The sequence below is a fragment of the Centroberyx gerrardi genome, chromosome 13 (genome assembly GCF_048128805.1).
Source record: "Centroberyx gerrardi isolate f3 chromosome 13, fCenGer3.hap1.cur.20231027, whole genome shotgun sequence".
Lineage (NCBI taxonomy): Eukaryota > Metazoa > Chordata > Actinopteri > Beryciformes > Berycidae > Centroberyx > Centroberyx gerrardi.
In genome coordinates, this window is record NC_136009.1 from 25,082,716 (window position 1) to 25,104,051 (window position 21,336).

Here is a 21,336-nt window from a genome sequence, read left to right on the forward strand (position 1 = left end):
TCATACAGTGGCAGCTTGGAGTAACATTCATTTGTTTTAAATTATGCAAACCTAGTGTCAGTCAGTGGCTTAATAGCTCTGTCACTGTAGTATGAAAAACATCTCTAATTCCATGTGTTGACTTGGTGGGGGGGGGCTACCCTTTGTTTATATTCAAATTAAGGGCTGGGTGTTTTAAGAAAGAGAGACTGTGGAAGTTATTAATTGTGTATAATAAATTGTGAAATGAAAAGTGAAGACAAACAGCAAAGACTGCTGCTGTAGAGTGGTAGCTATCGTCTTACAGAGAATTGGTATGTTGGAGAATTCATCTCCAACATACCACTCAAGCATTAGTTGCTAAGCAAAATTCCACAATTTATTAATGAGTTAAAGGAATTGCTCACCCAAAAATGAAAATTCAATCATTATCTACCCCCCCCCCCCCCCCCCCCCCCCCCATGCAAGCTGAAACTCGGGTGAAGTTTGTTAGTCCATACAGCGCCCTGAGCTCCACAGCGGAACGGCGTAGAAGCCTTCTCCAAAACAACTGAAGTTGCTGGGACCTGACTTCACGGTTAAAAAAATAACCATAAAATGGCTCCATGCTTGTCTGGCGTAATTCAAGTCTCCAGAAGCCAACTGATCCCAAAGTGACTTGAAAAGGCCGACATTTACACCGTTATTTAGCTGAAATCGCCACTCTAACTGTTGAAAAGCTCACGTTTGCACGCAGGTCCCCAGCAACTTTGTTTGTTTTGGAGAAGGCTTCTACGCCGTTCCACTGTGGAGCTCAGGGCCTGCTGTATTAGCCCTTTAAGCTAAAGCATATTCAGGCTTTTTAGTGACAGAGAACTCCGGTTGACTGCTATGTAAAAACATTTTTTTTTAAATTTAATGAAAAATAAATCTGTTTTCATTGAAGTACAGTATAGTGGAGGCTATATGAAATCCAGTGTAAATCTGCATCTGCTTGTATAATCCTTAAGAGGAACAGGGCATTCTAATTTTCCATAGAGCGCACTATTTTCAATTGATTTTCAAGAGTTTCTGATAATGCAGAAATGTGTAAATTCATATGCTACATGTTATTAATAAAGAAGTAAGTCAATTGTTCTAGTAATATGCAGTTGATTGGTGTTTAAGTCTAAAATTCACCACATGAAGAGGACAGACATTTTATGTGATTTAAATAATTTGGTTTTGGTTGTAATGTTTGATCTTACATCAGTGCACTATTCTCCTTTCTCAAAGAAGCTCAAACCATTTGTAGACCGTAATTGATGGCATAATATGCAATTAATCTGTTGGATGGCCCATAGTTTACCTCTTTCATTAAATTGTGCACTCATTTCGCAATCTTCAGCACTGACTGTACACCGTTTCTGTACAACATTTCTGTGGTGGAGTCAGTATTGTTGTGGCCTTTGCTGCCTCCTAGTGGTCGTTTTGTGTAATTTAGTTCAAGTTGTAATTGTTAAACAGGAAATGAGTCAGTTACCATCTTTCCTAATCAAAAGCAGACCATGAGGTTCATGCTGGTCACCATCTACTGCCATCTAAGCCAATAGCCCACGGTACGGCATCATCTGTGAGTTTTTCGATGACTTACCTGTCTGGTGACATTTTTATGTTGGTATTTGTAATAGAAATATAATGACATTTTGATTTATGTAATACATGCTGTATCTCAGTTACATTTTTACCCTTTAGTTGATATACCATGATATGTTTGTACAGAATATATGTTTATCGAGTGATACTTACCTTATACTTACTAGTGTCTTTTCTTTTGCTTCTGTATCCACAGTTTTACACTTTTCCCTAATTAAATCTGCCAACTACAACACCTGTCTGTTCCTTGGAGAATTGGTTACGGGAGTGTTAAGCTAGCTGTATAGCTGAGTACACGTTGATAGCAACCACACTGAGCGAGGACAACATAGTAAAAAGATGGCCACTCACCATGGACTTTGAATGGGAAAGTAGAAGACGAGTCACACAGTTAATGCCTATCATCATGGAACAAAAGAATCAAGCTGAAGAAGCTACTGTGGACCAGAGGATTCAGGATGGTATTGAAAAAGAGTCAACAGTTTCCTCTCACTCCATCCACTCTAGAAGGTCATGCTCAACAGCAAGTTCAAGCACGAGTTTAGCTGCAGCAAGAGCAAGAGCCAAGGCTGAGGCAGCTAGAGCAAAGCTGGCCTATTCACAAAGGGAGATAGATATCAAAATCCAAAAAGCAAAACTTGATGCCACACTGGATGCATTAAATCTTGAGAGAGAAGCTGAGGCAGCCCATGCTGAGGCTGTCATATTGGAGGCTGCTGCAGCTGGAATGGAGGCTACGAATATCCAGGACATTGACTACCTACCCCTTCCAGAGAGTGCATTGAAGAGAACAGACGATTATGTCACCACATTCAAATATCTTCAGCCAGCACAACCATGGAGAGGGAAACAGTCAGAGAGACCAACTTCACCTGTTACAGCAGTAAAGCATGAAGTGTCAACTCAGGACCTACTGACCAGCAGGCCATCCAACTTTAGAGAAGACACCCACCATTATAGAAACACCCACCTAGATGCAACGCCGATGTACCAGAGAGGTAATGAAAAGCAGTATATCCCTCTCACCACTAGCCAGTCACCACAAACAGTCCACACTGTAACTGATTCGACTAATTCTATATCAGACCTTGCCTGATTCCTCACACACAGCCAGATTGTGTCTTCTGGGCTTACAAAGTTCAATGACTTGCCTGAACATTACCAAGGTTGGAAGTCTTCTTTTGTCAATATAATAGAATGTCTGAGACTCACTCCCAGTGAATAAATGGACTTACTGATCAAGTGGCTTGGCAAGGAGTTTAGCGAGCTTGCCCTCAAAATTAAGTCAGTAAACATTAGGCAGCCCATGCTTGGCTTAAAATTGATCTGAACAAGACTGGATAAAACATATGGTTCTCCAGAGGCTTTCGAGAGAGCCCTCAAAAATAGAGGTATTTCCAAGAATCCAGTCTAAAGAGAGCAAAAAGCTTCAAGAGCTAGCAGATCTACTGCATGAGCTGGAGGCTGCAAAACTAGATGGTTTTCTACCAGGCCTAGCCTATCTTGACACAGTTAGAGGTGTGCAGCCTATTGTCGAGAAACTGCCATTCTACCTTCAGGATCGTTAGACATCTCAAGGTTCCAAATTCAAACGAGACTTTGGTGTGGCCTTTCCTCCCTTTTCCTTCTTCAAGGAGTTTGTGTGCAGAGAAGCAGAGGAAAGGAATGATCCAAGCTTCAACATCCCTCATCTATTCATGCCCCGACACAAGAAAGAGAAATTTGGTCAATTCAAAACACCTGTCTCGGTGCATAAAACAAGCTTTTCAGATGAGGAAACATCCATCCAGTCCATGAAGACAGAGAGAGCATCAGAGGGCCCAGACAGGCAGTGCCCCATTCATAACAAACCCCATCCCTTGAAGAAATGCAGGGGGTTCAGGAAAATTATCCTGGATGAGCGCAAAAAGTTCCTAAAGGAAAACTTCATATGTTTTCACTGTTGTGCCACTACAACTACAACTCATCAAGCAAAATCCTGTGAAGCCACTATCAAATGCACAGAATGTGACAGTAGCAAGCATCTGGCTAGACCAGGCTGCCGAATGCAGGTATGTTGCTATGCCATCAGTCAAGGAGAGCGTGGCTCGTTCTCTCTCTCCTGTTTCAGGACGTGGGGGAAAGCCACTACTGCCATTTAAACCCTGTTATGGTGAACCTACGCCTGCCTGGGCCAAGCTGCATGTGCTCTCAGTACTCTGGGATTGCTCCAGGCCTTGCTTACCAGGCCAAATTTTTTAAGGAGAGTGAGCTCCGCAATGCTTAATGGTGAAATGGACCCCAGGGCTCTATTCGGACCCCAAGTGGAGGGCATGAAAGCCCTGCTGCCAAGATGTCAGTTTGAGCGGCAGTGGGCCCGCAGTACAACCCACCAAACTGCCCACCAAGATCCCCACTTTCCACAGCAGCACTACATCCAGCAATGCTAGCCCGCCCCCCAACAGCCGCCGCATGATCTCCCGAGGTTCGGGAACGTGGAAGCTGAATACAATGGAGGAAGACTCGATTTGTATTAAATAATTTATAAAACTTACTCCACTAACAGATCACTTACATGGCGTCAGAAGACTTGGTTTAGCCTGCACAAGCTGTATGGAGAACATTTCTAGACATTTTTTTCCCTTTTTGAAGCCTGGACTGGCCTCCGTTTACTGCAGTTGTTTGGAAGAAAGCTTCTCCAGCAGTGAGCCTGGCGAGCTCCTGGTAAGTCGTATGAAGAAAAAACACTCATCCAATTTTGTACTGGCATGAGGATGAGTAGATAATGACCAGATTTTAATTTTTGGGTGAACTATCCCTTTAATCTTTAAGTCTGTATTATCCAAACATCCTTTCTTTGTATATCCTCTTAAATCTAACAATGTTTGTACAGCTTTTCAAATCATCCCCTACAGAAGTTACCCCACAGACTGAAATGCACATATGCTTGAATGTGGTACGTGCATATTGATCTTTAAACAAACAAAGTTTGTGGTCTACTGTCACACCCAAAAATTGATTTGAAAATACTCTTTTAATTTGTGCATTATTTATGGACATTTTTATTTGAGCATCATTTTATCAGCTACCAAATAACATAAATGTATTTTTGCTCAAATTCAGTGATAACTTATTTATATCAAATCACCTCTTAAATTGAATCATTTCATCCATAACATATTCAAGAGCTGCTTCTCCCCAGAACAAAATAAGTTTGTATAATCTGCAAATAAAACGAAATGTTAAATCTTCGATACTCTACAAATATCATTGATGTACAAGATAAACAATTTTGGACCCAATGCTGATGGGACTCCACAATAACATTCTTATACTCAGTGTTCACAATCAGCAATTTGCACGTATTGTTGTCCATTTTCTAAATAACTTCTCTACCAGTTATGGACTATCCCTCTAACCTTCTAGCTTCTTAAGTATTATTCCATGATCAATAGTGTCAAAAGCATTTTTAAGTTTCTATAAACGTCCCTCACATGCATTTCCTATTATCTATAGCTTTTGTGATTTCTTTCATAGTTCTATTATTATATTTTGGGTTTTCACCATGGCAATTTCTATGGCAATACATTCCATCACCTCATCAATGACTGTTGTCATGCAGTCCACTAGTTTGCAGTTAAAGGCTCTATCCACATAAAGGGCCACACCCTCTCTTTTTTTTTTTACTAATACTATTAATTTAATTCAGCTCATATCCCTCTAAGTCAAAATCCACACCCTTCTCTGAATTTAGGCTATACCAAGTCTCTGATATTGCTATTACATTGAATTGTTTCTTGAATTAATTCAGATATTCTCTGATTTTATGAAGATTTGAATAAAGGTGTCTACTGTATAAGTGTTATGTTACCTTCCAACTTGACCTTCGTATTAAAATGTTCTTCTGTGTAATATTTACAGTTGTTTTTGATACTGTTGAATATGTGATTTTCAGGATCATCAGGACATCATGTTCAAATTGATACATATTATGCTCTGTATAGTTGAAATTCCAGTCTATGTTCTTCTGTCATGTGATTTACAGCCTACAAAAAGTACAGAAATTCTTCATCTTATATAATAATATTAAAGGGAAAGATGCCTTGGCGGTACATTTGCCTGCTATTTTATTCAAGCATTTTAGCTTGGGCTTAGAGACAGTACCTTAGTATTCCTTCATTTCTTTGTAATGGTCCAAAGATTCCAGTAAAAAAAAAAAGAGATTGGAAAAAGATTCACTTCATCCATCATTTCACTGTTGAGCGTTCTCCTCCTCCTTGGATAGGCCGGATCCAGATCTGGTTCGTCCAGTATCTCCATGTTGATACCAGGATGTTGGTTGGGCTGAGTAGTCAATTTAGTCAAATTATGAAATGTTGACATAAAAAAAGGAACAAAAATTTGTGGATTACCTGCACTACAGTGTTAGTCCTCCAGATCTCAAGATGAACAGAGAAAGAAGGAAGGTCAAAAAAGAGAGAAGGATTGAAGACAGAGGACAGTGGGCTAGTAAAACAGAATATATTCTGGTTGTTGCAGGAAATGTGGTTGGTCTGGGCAATGTGTGGAGATTCCCATACCTCTGCTACAAGAATGGTGGAGGTGAATAATACAAAATCATAATTAAGGAATGCAAAGTGGTATGTTTTGATCAGCAGGAGTGTATTGCAGTGGGTGCACTGGGTTTCTTCTGAATTAAAGAGGGGTGAGTGTGAACCTACAGTTAATCATTTATTTGATTATTCCTTATCTTGTACATGTCTGTTTTTGTACCCAGGGGCCTTTCTGGTGCCCTATGGTGTGTTAGCTGTGGTCTGTGGGATACCTCTGTTCCTGTTGGACATTGGGATTGGTCAGTACACCCAAGAGGGAGTTGTTACCTGTTGGAGGAAAATTTGTCCACTAGCACAAGGTGAGTAGATGAAGATACGAAAAGCCTTAGCAGGAGTGGGTGCAAAGCAGTAAATGACAGTGTCATCTGCGTAGAAATGAAAGGCTGCGTTTGGAATATTCTGTCCAAGGCAATTTATGTATATAGTAAATAATATTGGGCCCAAAACCGAACCTTGTGGGACCCCCTTGTGGACTTGCAGTACCTCCGAGGTAGCACCCTCTAACTGAATAGCCTGGGTTCTGTCTGTGAGATAGTTTGCAATCCATCCAACTGCATGTTCAGAAAAACCAATAGCTGTAAGACGTCCAATTAAAGTATTGTGATCAACAGTATCAAAGGCCTTAGAGAAGTCTATAAAAAGAGAAAGACAAGTTGCAATCAATAATGAGAAAAATAATAAATAGAAATTTTACGGTAAGTGACTGATTTATGACTTGCGTTTTGAAGGACCAAAGTTTTGAACATTGATCAATGTATAATCGAATATTGAACATTTAATCTACATCTGTAATTCCTTAGGAATTGGATATGGACAGCTGCTGATCAGACTCTATAGTTTCAGCTATATTGTAGTCCAAGCCTGGGCCATCTTCTACATGATATTCTCCTTCAGTTCCCAGCTCCCCTGGGCCAGCTGTGGAAACACCTGGAACACAGGTAAGGCTTAGAACGTGTTAATACTATATGGCTGACCGACTCATTCAGGGAAACGTAGATATTCTGTAAAAAATTTCCAATATAATCACTCTAAATTAAACAGTTATCAACAGACATCAACAATAAATTGCTGATGGCCAGATATAATACACTATTTTTTATATTATAATTAATCTAGAGTTATTTCTCTTACATCTGTGATTTTCCCTGTAACATCTTGTTCATTTTGATCCCAAAAAAACAGCTAATTGTGTGGATCCTCACTCACAGAGTCTGGCTGCAAATCTAACTGTGTTGACCAACACCACCTCCGCTGCTACTGAGTTTTGGGAGTGAGTTTAAATCAATCCAAGCACAACCAATCACTTTTTCCAATATCAGATGAAGAAATCCCTTTCTCGGGAGTTTATGTCACATTTCTCTAACTCACCTTTTGTCTACCTCTTACATTTCCTCTTACCTCAGACGGCGGGCGCTGGCCATCTCTGGAGGCATTGAGGAGCTGGGCAGTGTCAGATGGGAGCTGGCTTTGTGTCTTCTGGCCAGCTGGGTGCTCTGCTACTTCGCCATCTGGAAAGGTGTCAGATCTTCAGGAAAGGTGCTGTGGTAATATTTTATGTAAAAGGGCGAGATTTACCATACATTAGGAATCTGCAACATACCATACTGCAGGTGCATTACCATTTTCATCAGTGACCTCCCAAAATTAGGCATTTCATCAACCTGTTTGTGTAATTTGTTATAACAGATCATCTCAAATAATTTAGGCATAGTTGCATATCCTAATATATCCTGTTTTCCTTTTTAGGTAGTGTATTTTACAGCCACTTTCCCCTATGTGATGCTCCTGGTACTCCTAATCAGGGGGCTGACTCTACCTGGAGCTTGGGAAGGGATTAAGTTCTACCTGTATCCAGACTTGAACCGCCTGGCTGACCCTGAGGTAGGCTGTTTATGTTACCTCAATTATAGTATTTGCCTAGTAAACAAATATCTTAATATTTTTAGTCCGTCTTATGCGGGCTTGTTTATGGGCAAATGGGAGGAGGATTTTGTGTTCCATTCTCGCAATGTATTTAAAGATAATATTATTTGGTGGGCACGTTATATAGATGACATCATTATGTGGTGGAATGGTACTGAAGATGATTTGTTGTCTTTTCATAGTTACCTTAACAATGCTAACACTAATGTGAAGCTTTCTTTGGAATATAATAAAGACAAAATTAATTTTCTAGATCTTGAAATCAGCAAAGATGGTAATGGTTATCTTCATACCTCGATCTTTAGAAAGAACGCACATAAAAATACCATACTCCATGCTACGAGTTTTCATCCGGATACATTGATTAAGAACATTCCCTTTGGACAACTTCAAAGGCTGCGCAGAATTTGCGATAATGATAGTGACTTTAAGGAAAAGAGTGGTGAAATGTATAGTCGCTTCAGGGAACATGGGTATTCTCCCAGTGTTCTAGATACAGCTCTCTCTAAGGCTAGCTCTCTTGAACGCCATTCCCTTTTAACTAGGAAGCCCATGACTGTAAAAAGTGATCGAGTTTTTTTCTCTACCCGTTATAGTACCGAGGCTTACACTATACGTAACATAATCAAAAGGAATTGGGGTCTCATCCAGTGTGATGAGACCTTAAGTGAGGTTTTTCTAGACCCGCCAGTATTTTCTTTTAGGAGGGCTCCTACCCTCGGTGATAGACTGGTGCACAGTCACCTATCTGGCAAGGAACAAGTCACATGGCTACCTAGAGTGCCCAATGGTATCTATAAGTGTGGCCATTGTAAACAATGTGACATAGTAGTCAAATCAAAAGGGTTTACTCACCCAGTAACACAACAGTTATATACCACTAGGCATTTTATTAACTGTAAGACTACATATGTTATCTACCTACTTTCCTGTTCTTTGTGTGACGCTTTTTATGTGGGACGCACTAAACGACGTCTACAGGACCGATTGGCTGAACATAAATATGCTGTAAAAACTGGTAATTGTGATTATGCTATTGCTAAACATTTTAAGGACATTCACAATGGTGACTCTGTCTTTTTTACAGCTATCGGTATAGATCATGTCCCTTTAACCTCTAGAAGAGGGGATAGACAAAGAACACTCAACCAAAAAGAGAGCCGCTGGATCCATAAGCTCCAGGCTATGGTGTTTCCTGGTCTGAATGACTCTATTGACACGGTTTCTTTTTTATAGACTTATCTGATTTATATATTGTGTGTGTATGTGTTGACATGACATGTATGTTTGTTCATAGATAGATGTATACACTGACCTCTGGTGGTGATAGGTCAATATTGATGGCCTTACCTGGTAATTGCCTTACTACCTCACCAGCTGACTGTTATTAGACTAATGTCAACCTATCTTATATATGGTATGTAAGGTGAACTGCTTTCATTGCTATGCCCTGACGAAGGCTGTGTGTGGCCGAAACATGTTGGCTTGATTTTATTTGTTCTACTATGAACTAGCCTTTGATTAAAGCTTTTTAATCATATGAAGAGTGCCTTGGATTCGCCTTGTTTTGACAAATCTTAATAATCCCTCTTAAATTCTGTCCTCGTTGCATATGGTCTTTTCCTGTTTTTTTTTTACTTATTTCAGTCTGGCATAGGTCCAACATTGGTGGAACAAAGTGCTATTAATTAGCATCGTTTAAGACAGTCAAGAGCTGATGAAGTAAAAGGGGATCAATTGGTTTACACAATGAACCAGTTCTATGTTCAAATTTACAATTCTATGTAAATGCTATGTTAAGTATATGTAGCTAGGCAACTACTGAATCTCAGTGGTTATGGTTGGTTATGGTTTGCTATGGTTATAAAAACACTCCAACACAGAATTGAACTTATTGTTCAACCTTCTCGAGGTGCGGCGGGTCTAATTCAACAAAACATCTGTAATGAGGGATGCTCACTTGATAACACCATTGACCTACCAGCTTTCACTCACCCCAAAGGCACTGTTCCTGAAATCGACGCAATCTTGAAGAGATGTGTCAATCACAACACCCTAACAATATCCAGAGCCTTCAGCATTTCAGGTCAGATCTTGTCTACTCCTCACACCTTGCCACTGAGGAGCTTTCCAACTACCACAGTGACCTCTAACAAGGAGATGGGCTCCTCTAACAAGGAGATGGAGCACTGCCTCCTGAACGGAGGACATGTCTGTTGGGTTTAGGAGTTCCTCAAAGTGCTCCATCCTTCCTACAGTGTCCCCAGTCAAGTTCAGCATTTCCCTGCCCCTGCTGAGAACAGCCTGAGCTATGTCCTGCCCTCCCCTCCTGAGTCACAAAGTGGTTTTCTAGAATCTCTTTGAGGCTGCCCAAAAGTCATTCTCCATAGCCTGTCCAAAATGCTTCCACACTGGATTTTCATGTCTGTAACTACAGAAGCTTTTTGGCTTGCCGGTAACTCTCTGCTCAATCAGAAGGCCTTTGTGCCAAGCCGGTCTGAATGGCCTCCTTCTTCAGTTTGACAGCCTCCATCACTGCTGGTGATCACCAGTGAGTTCTTGGATTGCAACCATGACAGACACTGACCATCTTTTGGCCGGAGCTACTAGCAGCCAGTTCCATGACAGAGGTTTTGAACAGGGTCCATTTCAACTCCATGTGCCCAACCTCCTTCGGGATACATGGGAGGCTTGTTTGGAGATGAAAGTTGAAATTGTTCTGTACAGAATCTTTCACCAGGTATTCCCAGCACACCCCATTCCCATGGTTGAGTTTACCAGGTGACAGTTCAGCCCCTCTGTTCACCTGAGTGTCCAGAACATATGGCCTCAGGTCTGATGAAACAACTACAAATCGGTCATCAACCTTTGGCCAAAAGTGCACTGGTACCATGTGCACTTATGAAGCTCTTTATGTTAGAACATGGTGTTTGTGACGGACAATCAATGTCTAGCACAGAACTCCAATAAAACATTGTTGCACTGCTCAGGTCCAGATCAGGAAAGCCTTTCTTCCCAGTCATGCCCTTCCAAGTTTCCCAGTCACTGCCAACATGAGCACTGAAGTCTCGCAACAGGATTGGTGTCGGTATGTGGAGTTTTCTGGAAAGCCTTTCTTCCCAGTCATGCCCTTCCAAGTTTCCCAGTCACTGCCAACATGAGCACTGAAGTCTCGCAACAGGATTGGTGTCGGTAGGTGGAGTTTTCTGAACTGCTACCAATGCAACTTTTACTTGCATTGAGGCAACTCAGTGGTCCACCAAGACACAGCCGGGGACTCATGAGTATTCCCCAGTCCGCTCAGCGTCTCTCACCCTGGACAATTCCTGAGTAGGAGACATCACCCCCTATAGAGGAGTTTGGTTCCAGAGCCGGACTGTGCATAAAGGTGAACCCAACAACATCTAGTTTGTACTTCTCACCCTCACTCACAAGCTCTGGTTCCTTCTGCCCCAGATAGTTTATGTTCCATCATGTTCCAAGAGCTAGTTCCCATTGCCAAGGTCCACAGTCATAAGTCAGACTATCAGGTACATAGATCAAGGTCCTTGCCTGGTTCACAGTTGTTTACAAGCATTTGAATTAGGTGGATACATCATTACCATGAATGTGCTGTGAGACTGTACAAAATCTGGACTTGTTAACTTGTCAATTTTTATTTTTTGTGACAACATAGGTTTGGATGGAAGCAGGATCCCAAATATTCTTCTCCTATAGCGTGGGTGCAGGAGCTCTGATCGTTTTGGGAAGCTATAATGAGCGCAACAACAACTGTTACAAGTAAGTTTGAGTAAGTTTATCATAATTGTTTTTTATGAGAAAAATGAAGTTTGTCTTGTTACAGTTTTACATACATATTTTCACATTGTAAGTACAGTTTGTCAACCTTTTCTCTAAATGTCAATAATATTGGTCTCACTTCATAATCTTACAGCCCATAACTGATCTCAGTTATGAATCAAAATAGAAGAGCAAACTTGAATACTGAAATGCTGACCACATATTTTTGGTATAATCACTCTAGGGATTGCTTTTGGCTCTGTCTGCTGAACAGTGGGACCAGTTTTGTTGCTGGATTTGTAGTCTTCTCTGTACTTGGATTCATGGCTCAGAAACAGGGTGTTCCCATTGACATGGTGGCTGAGTCAGGTATAGTCACACCATCACTGCATGTAATAAATTTAAATCCAGTTGTATTTGTTGAAAAAGCAATCTCTCCTTGTATGTTTTTGTTACACAGGTCCAGGTTTGGCCTTCATCGCATACCCTCAGGCAACAGCCATGATGCCATTGCCTCAATTCTGGACTGTCTGCTTTTTCCTGATGCTTATTCTACTCAGTGTTGACACACATGTAATGCTATTTGTTGTAGTGTATCTTGAGAAAGGGTTAAACCATTGCCCTGCCACTTAAATTTAGTGTCCTGGCACCAAATTTTGGTGTCCTGCCACTGTACTGGCATCACATTTTGGTGCCACTGTGCTGCCACTATCCCAGGACTAAAATCTGGTGTCCTGCATAGGGCACCCATTAGTGACTGGGTGGCCGCCCAATGATACATTTAAAATGATTTAACCCCTACTCTGTCTTTCATTAATAATCAATGAGTGCATTACAAGTGAATACAATTTAAAGCATTTGCTCATTTCATTTTGCCTCCAGTTTGTGTCCGTGGAGTGTTTAGTCACCTCAGTGAGCGACTTGTTTCCTAAGCTGTTTCGCACACGAGGAAGGCATGAGATCTTTGTCCTCCTCATCTGTGTATCCACCTTCCTCATACAACTGTCCCTGGTCTCTGAGGTGAATATCATATAATCAGAAATATGTGAATTAACTTTTCTCACATAGGAAATTTCCCTTATTGAAATGTTTCTCCTGCATGCTATAGGGAGGAGTCTACATATTTCAGCTCATTGAATATTACGGCTGCAGTCGAGCTATTCTGGATTTCATGGCTATATTTGAACATGTGACTGTGGGCTGGATATTTGGTAAGCAAAAGGCTTTCACTTTTTACATGATGTCATTGGATTCCCAAGTTTTTTCACATTTGTTTTCAACTCTATTTACTGTTATGAGGTTACTCCTTCATTCTACATCCTCATCAATGGTTTTCAAATCCTGTTTCTGGGGACCTGTTTTACCAACAAATTCTCATGCAAGCAAAATAATTATTTGACAACTACTTAATATTGAGGTCTTGGCAACCCATTTAAACCCATTTCAATTTGTAAGCCACCACCCCTTTGGAGCCTAACACAGGCTTTGAAAGGCCCCTTGCTATTTTCAATCTATATGCTCCCCTTGGGTCAGGTCATTTGTAATCAAAATATCTTCTTCCACTGTTATGCTGATGATACCCAGCTGTATCTCCCACTCAAATCTTCCAGTTTTAGCAGTCTAGCTTACCTTCAGGCCTGCCTAACTGACATTCAGTGCTGGATGTCCCAAAACCTTCTGCAGCTGAATGCAGACAAATCAGAGATTGCCCTATTTGGCCCTCCAAATCAGATAGGCCTTTTAAAGGACAAACTCAGAACTCTATCAGCCAATGTGAAACCGGTGGCTAAGAACCTGGGTGTGTTATTTGATTCTGACCTGTGTTTTAAGGACCAAATTACAAGGATTGTCCAATCATGTTTTATTCAGCTGAGAAACATATCGAAATAAGGTCATTTCTTTCCCATGCTGATCTAAAACGAGTTGTAAATGCCTTTGTGGCAACCAAATTAGATTACTGCAACTCATTATATTCCGGACTCAGCCATAGCTCTCTAAATCGGCTGCAGATGGTCCAAAATGCTGCTGCAAGGCTGATTACTGGTTCAAAAAGATATGAACATATCACACCGATTTTAGCTGCACTTCACTGGCTTCCTGTCAGTTTTAGAATTGATTTTAAGATTTTATTGATATCCTTTAAGGCCCTACGCAGTCTGGCTCCCAGCTACATTTCTGAGCTCCTAACCCCATATGTGCCACGGCGTAACCTGAGATCCTCAGAGGCAGCCTGACTGGTGGTACCGAGGTCCAGGTTGGTCACAAAGGGTGATCGAGCTTTTACTATCAGAGCAGCGAGGCTTTGGAATAGCCTGCCTGAGGGTCTTAGGTTAGCCAATACAGTTTCTTCTTTTAAATCTCTTTTAAAAACATATTTTTATAAAAAGGCCTTTTTAACATCTTAATGTATTCTATTTTTTCTGTTCACTTAGTACATTCTTTTAATCTTCTTACAGCATATTTAAACAAAATGTCCTTTAAATATCATGTTGTGTATGGCTTCTCTGGTTTCTGTATATGTATGGTTTAGTTCCTTCCCCTGATTACAATTGTACTGCTTGCTCTTACCTTTGTTTTATTCCTTTACTGTATCCAATGTTTTACTGTTTTTATTTTATTTTTTCTAATTATTTTAACGGCATACCCATGCGTTCTGGCCCAATGACCTCCTGGATATAGCCTAGATTTGTTTCCTCTGTCAAGAGACTCGGGACTAGTCAAAAAACACTCCCGGCTAAAACCCCGGAAGCCCGATGCTGATGACGGGATCAATACCCCATAGGCGAGAGGCCATCTCTTAGTCAAAGATGCCCTCTAGAGGCCATCTCACTAAACGTTACCTGACTGACTGACTGACTGATTGACTGACTGACTGACTGACTGACTGAATGCATGACCTGAATGCGCAGCATGATGCCCTCGGCTGCGCCATGGTAAAAAACACCCTTTCTACCCCGCTCCTCAGCTCCTATTTCCTTTCCTCGCACTTCTCGATAATGCATCGTCATCTAAGGTCACAGGAATATTTTGTTGGATCTATATTGTCAGGACACTGTGGTTCAGATGTTGGTGCTTGCTATTGGCTGCTTGTAAATGTAGGAAAATTGTAAGTCGTTCTACGTTGTACTGTATAAGAATGACAGCTAAATGCCAAAAATATGAAAATGTAAAATGCATTGCAGCTATTCAGGCCTTCTGTAACTGTATTGGCATTGTAGTCACTGATCTTTTCCTGCTTTACTTTGTTCAGTCATGCTGATGATGCATAGGTCTATCAAAAAATGTTAGGGGAGTTTTGCAGACCAAAACAGTCTTTGAACTTTGTTTTGTCACACTCAATTGTTTTGCTCAGATTGTGGCAGACATAGTAGACAGTATGTCAGGGGACTGTCATTGATCCCAGATAAACACTCTTTCTAAACCTGGAAAGAAGGAACTACAGATACTCATTGTTGAAAGAAACGTATTACAAAGGAGTGCTCAGATTACTTTTTTGTGGTAACTAGATGTGAGTAATGCAAAAGTACCCTAATGAGTTAATTTTAATAAAGAGTAACTGTAATTAGTTACTTTTTACATTATTATTTTTAAAAAGTAACTGTCCCAAACACAAATGTGAACTTGGACAATCTGTTTCACTGACAGGTGTTGATCGTTTTTCTGACGTCATTGAGGAGATGACAGGGCAGCGACCATGTCTTTTCTTCCGTCTGTGCTGGAGGTATTTCTCTCCTCTGTTCTCACTGGTGAGTCAGCCAATTTCTGGAGCCTGATCATCTCTCTCTCCTTCATAGTATAGTCCTCTAAAATGTTGTCATCATTACTCGGATCCATTTTTTTTCTCCTATAGCGAAAATGAATGGGGTTTTTGATCTCATTTGCCAATTGTTCTGTTCTTAAAATGGGGGAAATAATGTGAGTAGAAATGACATATGCCAAAGTTATTACATATTTGAACACATTGTTGAATAAAAAAATTTTTTGTGCTAAAAACCATGGTTTTTGGAAAGAAAGGCATAATAGAGGAACTGACAAAAGCAAAATAGTCAAAATTAGCGTTACACATTAAAGGCGATCATTTGATACTCATTCATTTTCACGTTAGACTGAAAGGGGGCGGTATCCAGAATCTCTCATTTTCTGATCGCAAACTATCTCACAATGCTAAAGGTGAAATACCTGCCTTGACATCACTGATTGAGGTGTGGCCAGACGTTTCACCCCATCAACGGTTTTCTGCCCCTAGAAATACAAGACTTAATTTGAAAAATTAAAGTACAGGATTGATGCTATTCACTATATAAAAGCCATATAACCATGTTTACAGCTCAAGAATTTGATTTAGTGCTAATTCGTTCTTTAAGACTGAATAAGAGATAAGAATGCAGCAGGAACATTTTCTGACTCCATGTTTAATGTATTTACAGGGGCTAAATGTTGATGTCTGTCAAATTACCTCCATTTCTGACCAGACATGTTTGTAAAAAATGTTCAAATTTTTCATTTAAAAAACATGTTCTATGACTGTGGTAATCTGACACTCCCCACACCTTTTTAGACTTCCTTTATCCTCTACTTGGTGAACTACAAACAACTCAGGATTAACCGCTCATACATTTACCCTGACTGGGCATATGCACTTGGCTGGACCGTGGGACTCTCGTCTATGATCATGGTGCCGCTGTATGGGATTGGACGGATCTGTTTTGTAAAAGGCACCTTGAGACAGGTCAGTATCAAACCATTTCTGTCTACAAGAGCATTTTTTTTTAGTGAACCCTTATAGTGATAGTGCTGGTGAGCAGCCTGCGTGTGAGTGAGTGAGTGGGCAATCCACCTTAAGAGCAAGCTGAAAACAGAAGGAGAGGTATTTCCACATTAAGAGGCAAACAGAGGAAAGAGGAAAAGGCCACAGCATTCTGAGAGCTGGGATTTGAACCCCAGCCTGGCGTGGTCAATGATATATCCACTGTTATAGTCACTGTTTGTGTGTGTGCCATTCTCAATATAATGCTGGCTATCATATCATTACATTCTATCATTATATTCTTCCTCTTAATTTTAGAATTGATTTTAAGATCTCACTATTTTGGGTTAACAAGGTCTTACCCCAGGTTACATCTCTGACCTTCTGACCCCTTATGAGCCTGAATGTAGCCTGAGATTAGTAGTAGTAGTAGTAGTAGTGTCATCCAAAGTGAAAGCCAACATAATGTATAAATAAGGAGCTCCTAATCACTAAAAGCAGTAGGAGATCAAACTGACTCACCAAGTTTTTTCCTCCACCAGCGTTTGTCCGTCCTCTGTCGCCCTGTAAATGATCCAGCCTGGCTGAGGAGGAAAACAGAAGAAGCTGAGGCGGGCGTGGAAATGACGTCTCTGCAGTAGTCATACAGTGGCAGCTTGGAGTAACATCCATTTGTTTTAAATTATGCAAACCTAGTGTCAGTCAGTGGCTTAATAGCTCTGTCACTGTAGTATGAAAAACATCTCTAATTCCATGTGTTGACTTGGTGGGGGGGGGCTACCCTTTGTTTATATTCAAATTAAGGGCTGGGTGTTTTAAGAAAGAGAGACTGTGGAAGTTATTAATTGTGTATAATAAATTGTGAAATGAAAAGTGAAGACAAACCGCAAAGACTGCTGCTGTAGAGTGGTAGCTATAGTCTTACAGAGAATCGCCTCATCTCCAACATATCACTCAAGCATTAGTTGCTAAGAAAAATTCCAAGTGAAATACATGATTTATTAATGAGTTAAAGGAATAGTTCACCCAAAAATGAAAATTCAATCATTATCTACTCACCCCCATGCAAGCTGAAACTCGGGTGAAGTTTGTTAGTCCATACAGCGCCCTGAGCTCCACAGCGGAACGGCGTAGAAGCCTTCTCCAAAACAACTGAAGTTGCTGGGACCTGACTTCACGGTTAAAAAAATAACCATAAAATGGCTCCATGCTTGTCTGGCGTAATTCAAGTCTCCAGAAGCCAACTGATCCCAAAGTGACTTGAAAAGGCCGACATTTACACCGTTATTTAGCTGAAATCGCCACTCTAACTGTTGAAAAGCTCACGTTTGCACGCAGGTCCCCAGCAACTTTGTTTGTTTTGGAGAAGGCTTCTACGCCGTTCCACTGTGGAGCTCAGGGCCTGCTGTATTAGCCCTTTAAGCTAAAGCATATTCAGGCTTTTTAGTGACAGAGAACTCCGGTTGACTGCTATGTAAAAACATTTTTTTTAAATTTAATGAAAAATAAATCTGTTTTCATTGAAGTACAGTATAGTGGAGGCTATATGAAATCCAGTGTAAATCTGCATCTGCTTGTATAATCCTTAAGAGGAACAGGGCATTCTAATTTTCCATAGAGCGCACTATTTTCAATTGATTTTCAAGAGTTTCTGATAATGCAGAAATGTGTAAATTCATATGCTACATGTTATTAATAAAGAAGTAAGTCAATTGTTCTAGTAATATGCAGTTGATTGGTGTTTAAGTCTAAAATTCACCACATGAAGAGGACAGACATTTTATGTGATTTAAATAATTTGGTTTTGGTTGTAATGTTTGATCTTACATCAGTGCACTATTCTCCTTTCTCAAAGAAGCTCAAACCATTTGTAGACCGTAATTGATGGCATAATATGCAATTAATCTGTTGGATGGCCCATAGTTTACCTCTTTCATTAAATTGTGCACTCATTTCGCAATCTTCAGCACTGACTGTACACCGTTTCTGTACAACATTTCTGTGGTGGAGTCAGTATTGTTGTGGCCTTTGCTGCCTCCTAGTGGTTGTTTTGTGTAATTTAGTTCAAGTTGTAATTGTTAAACAGGAAATGAGTCAGTTACCATTTTTCCTACTCAAAAGCAGACCATGAGGTTGATGCTGGTCACCATCTACTGCCATCTAAGCCAATAGCCCACAGTACGGCATCATCTGTGAGTTTTTCGATGACTTACCTGTCTGGTGACATTTTTATGTTGGTATTTGTAATAGAAATATAATGACATTTTGATTTATGTAATACATGCTGTATCTCAGTTACATTTTTACCCTTTAGTTGATATACCATGATGTGTATGTACAGAATATATGTTTATCGAGTGATACTTACCTTATACTTACTAGTGTCATTTCTTTTGCTTCTGTATCCACAGTTTTACACTTTTCCCTAATTAAATCTGCCAACTACAACACCTGTCTGTTCCTTGGAGAATTGGTTGCGGGAGTGTTAAGCTAGCTGTATAGCTGAGTACACGTTGATAGCAACCACACTGAGCGAGGACAACATAGTAAAAAGATGGCCACTCACCATGGACTTTGAATGGGAAAGTAGAAGACGAGTCACACAGTTAATGCCTATCATCATGGAACAAAAGAATCAAGCTGAAGAAGCTACTGTGGACCAGAAGATTCAGGATGGTATTGAAAAAGAGTCAACAGTTTCCTCTCACTCCATCCACTCTAGAAGGTCATGCTCAACAGCAAGTTCAAGCACGAGTTTAGCTGCATCAAGAGCAAGAGCCAAGGCTGAGGCAGCTAGAGCAAAGCTGGCCTATTCACAAAGGGAGATAGATATTAAAATCCAAAAAGCAAAACTTGATGCCACACTTGATGCATTAAATCTTGAGAGAGAAGCTGAGGCAGCCCATGCTGAGGCTGTCATATTGGAGGCTGCTGCAGCTGGAATGGAGGCTACGAATATCCAGGACATTGACTACCTACCCCTTCCAGGACGATTATGTCACCACACATTCAAATATCTTCAGCCAGCACAACCATGGAGAGGGAAACGGTATCCCTCCTTCTCAGTCACAGAGACCAACTTCACCTGTTACAGCAGTAAAGCATGAAGTGTCAACTCAGGACCTACCGACCAGCAGGCCATCCAACTTTAGAGAAGACACCCACCATTATAGAAACACCCACCTAGATGCCACGCCGATGTACCAGAGAGGTAATGAAAAGCAGTATATCCCTCTCACCACTAGCCAGTCACCACAAAGAGTCCGCACTGTAACTGATTCGACTAATTCTATATCAGACCTTGCCCGATTCCTCACACACAGCCAGATTGTGTCTTCTGGGCTTACAAAGTTCAATGACTTGCCTGAACATTACAAAGGTTGGAAGTCTTCTTTTGTCAATACAATAGAATGTCTGAGACTCACTCCCAGTGAATAAATGGACTTACTGATCAAGTGGCTTGGCAAGGAGTTTAGCGAGCTTGCCCTCAAAATTAAGTCAGTAAACATTAGGCAGCCCATGCTTGGCTTAAAATTGATCTGAACAAGACTGGATAAAACATATGGTTCTCCAGAGGCTTTCGAGAGAGCCCTCAAAAATAGAGGTATTTCCAAGAATCCAGTCTAAAGAGAGCAAAAAGCTTCAAGAGCTAGCAGATCTACTGCATGAGCTGGAGGCTGCAAAACTAGATGGTTTTCTACCAGGCCTAGCCTATCTTGACACAGTTAGAGGTGTGCAGCCTATTGTCGAGAAACTGCCCTTCTACCTTCAGGATCGTTAGACATCTCAAGGTTCCAAATTCAAACGAGACTTTGGTGTGGCCTTTCCTCCCTTTTCCTTCTTCAAGGAGTTTGTGTGCAGAGAAGCAGAGGAAAGGAATGATCCAAGCTTCAACATCCCTCATCTATTCATGCCCCAACACAAGAAAGAGAAATTTGGTCAATTCAAAACACCTGTCTCGGTGCATAAAACAAGCTTTTCAGATGAGGAAACATCCATCCAGTCCATGAAGACAGAGAGAGCATCAGAGGGCCCAGACAGGCAGTGCCCCATTCATAACAAACCCCATCCCTTGAAGAAATGCAGGGGGTTCAGGAAAATTATCCTGGATGAGCGCAAAAAGTTCCTAAAGGAAAACTTCATATGTTTTCACTGTTGTGCCACTACAACTACAACTCATCAAGCAAAATCCTGTGAAGCCACTATCAAATGCACAGAATGTGACAGTAGCAAGCATCTGGCTAGACCAGGCTGCCGAATGCAGGTATGTTGCTATGCCATCAGTCAAGGAGAGCGTGGCTCGTTCTCTCTCTCCTGTTTCAGGACGTGGGGGAAAGCCACTACTGCCATTTAAACCCTGTTATGGTGAACCTACGCCTGCCTGGGCCAAGCTGCATGTGCTCTCAGTACTCTGGGATTGCTCCAGGCCTTGCTTACCAGGCCAAATTTTTTAAGGAGAGTGAGCTCCGCAATGCTTAATGGTGAAATGGACCCCAGGGCTCTATTCGGACCCCAAGTGGAGGGCATGAAAGACCTGCTGCCAAGATGTCAGTTTGAGCGGCAGTGGGCCCGCAGTACAACCCACCAAACTGCCCACCAAGATCCCCACTTTCCACAGCAGCACTACATCCAGCAATGCTAGCCCGCCCCCCAACAGCCGCCGCATGATCTCCCGAGGTTCGGGAACGTGGAAGCTGAATA

General features: G+C 41.1%; 1 protein-coding gene across 1 annotated transcript; it reads left to right on the forward strand.

Moving 5' to 3' along the window:
• The first annotated feature begins 6,017 nt into the window (after window positions 1-6,017).
• LOC144542159 (sodium- and chloride-dependent betaine transporter-like) lies at window positions 6,018-17,276 on the forward strand. Its single transcript, XM_078287884.1, has 14 exons — window positions 6,018-6,174; window positions 6,350-6,484; window positions 6,986-7,123; window positions 7,368-7,455; window positions 7,589-7,721; window positions 7,932-8,066; window positions 11,785-11,888; window positions 12,133-12,257; window positions 12,349-12,461; window positions 12,771-12,908; window positions 12,997-13,099; window positions 15,534-15,634; window positions 16,447-16,617; window positions 17,178-17,276. Exons 1-14 carry the CDS (start codon window positions 6,018-6,020, stop codon window positions 17,274-17,276), a joined length of 1,740 nt encoding a protein of 579 aa, XP_078144010.1.
• Window positions 17,277-21,336: the final 4,060 nt, after the last annotated feature.

Coding starts and splice junctions, on each gene's coding strand:
- LOC144542159 (XM_078287884.1), top strand. CDS start 6,018: ATGAACAGAGAAAGAAGGAAGGTCAAAAAAGAGAGAAGGATTGAAGAC. Junction 6,175..6,349: donor CTGCTACAAGAATGGTGGAG/GTGAATAATACA, acceptor TTTTGTACCCAG/GGGCCTTTCTGGTGCCCTAT. Junction 12,462..12,770: donor TACTCAGTGTTGACACACAT/GTAATGCTATTT, acceptor TTTTGCCTCCAG/TTTGTGTCCGTGGAGTGTTT.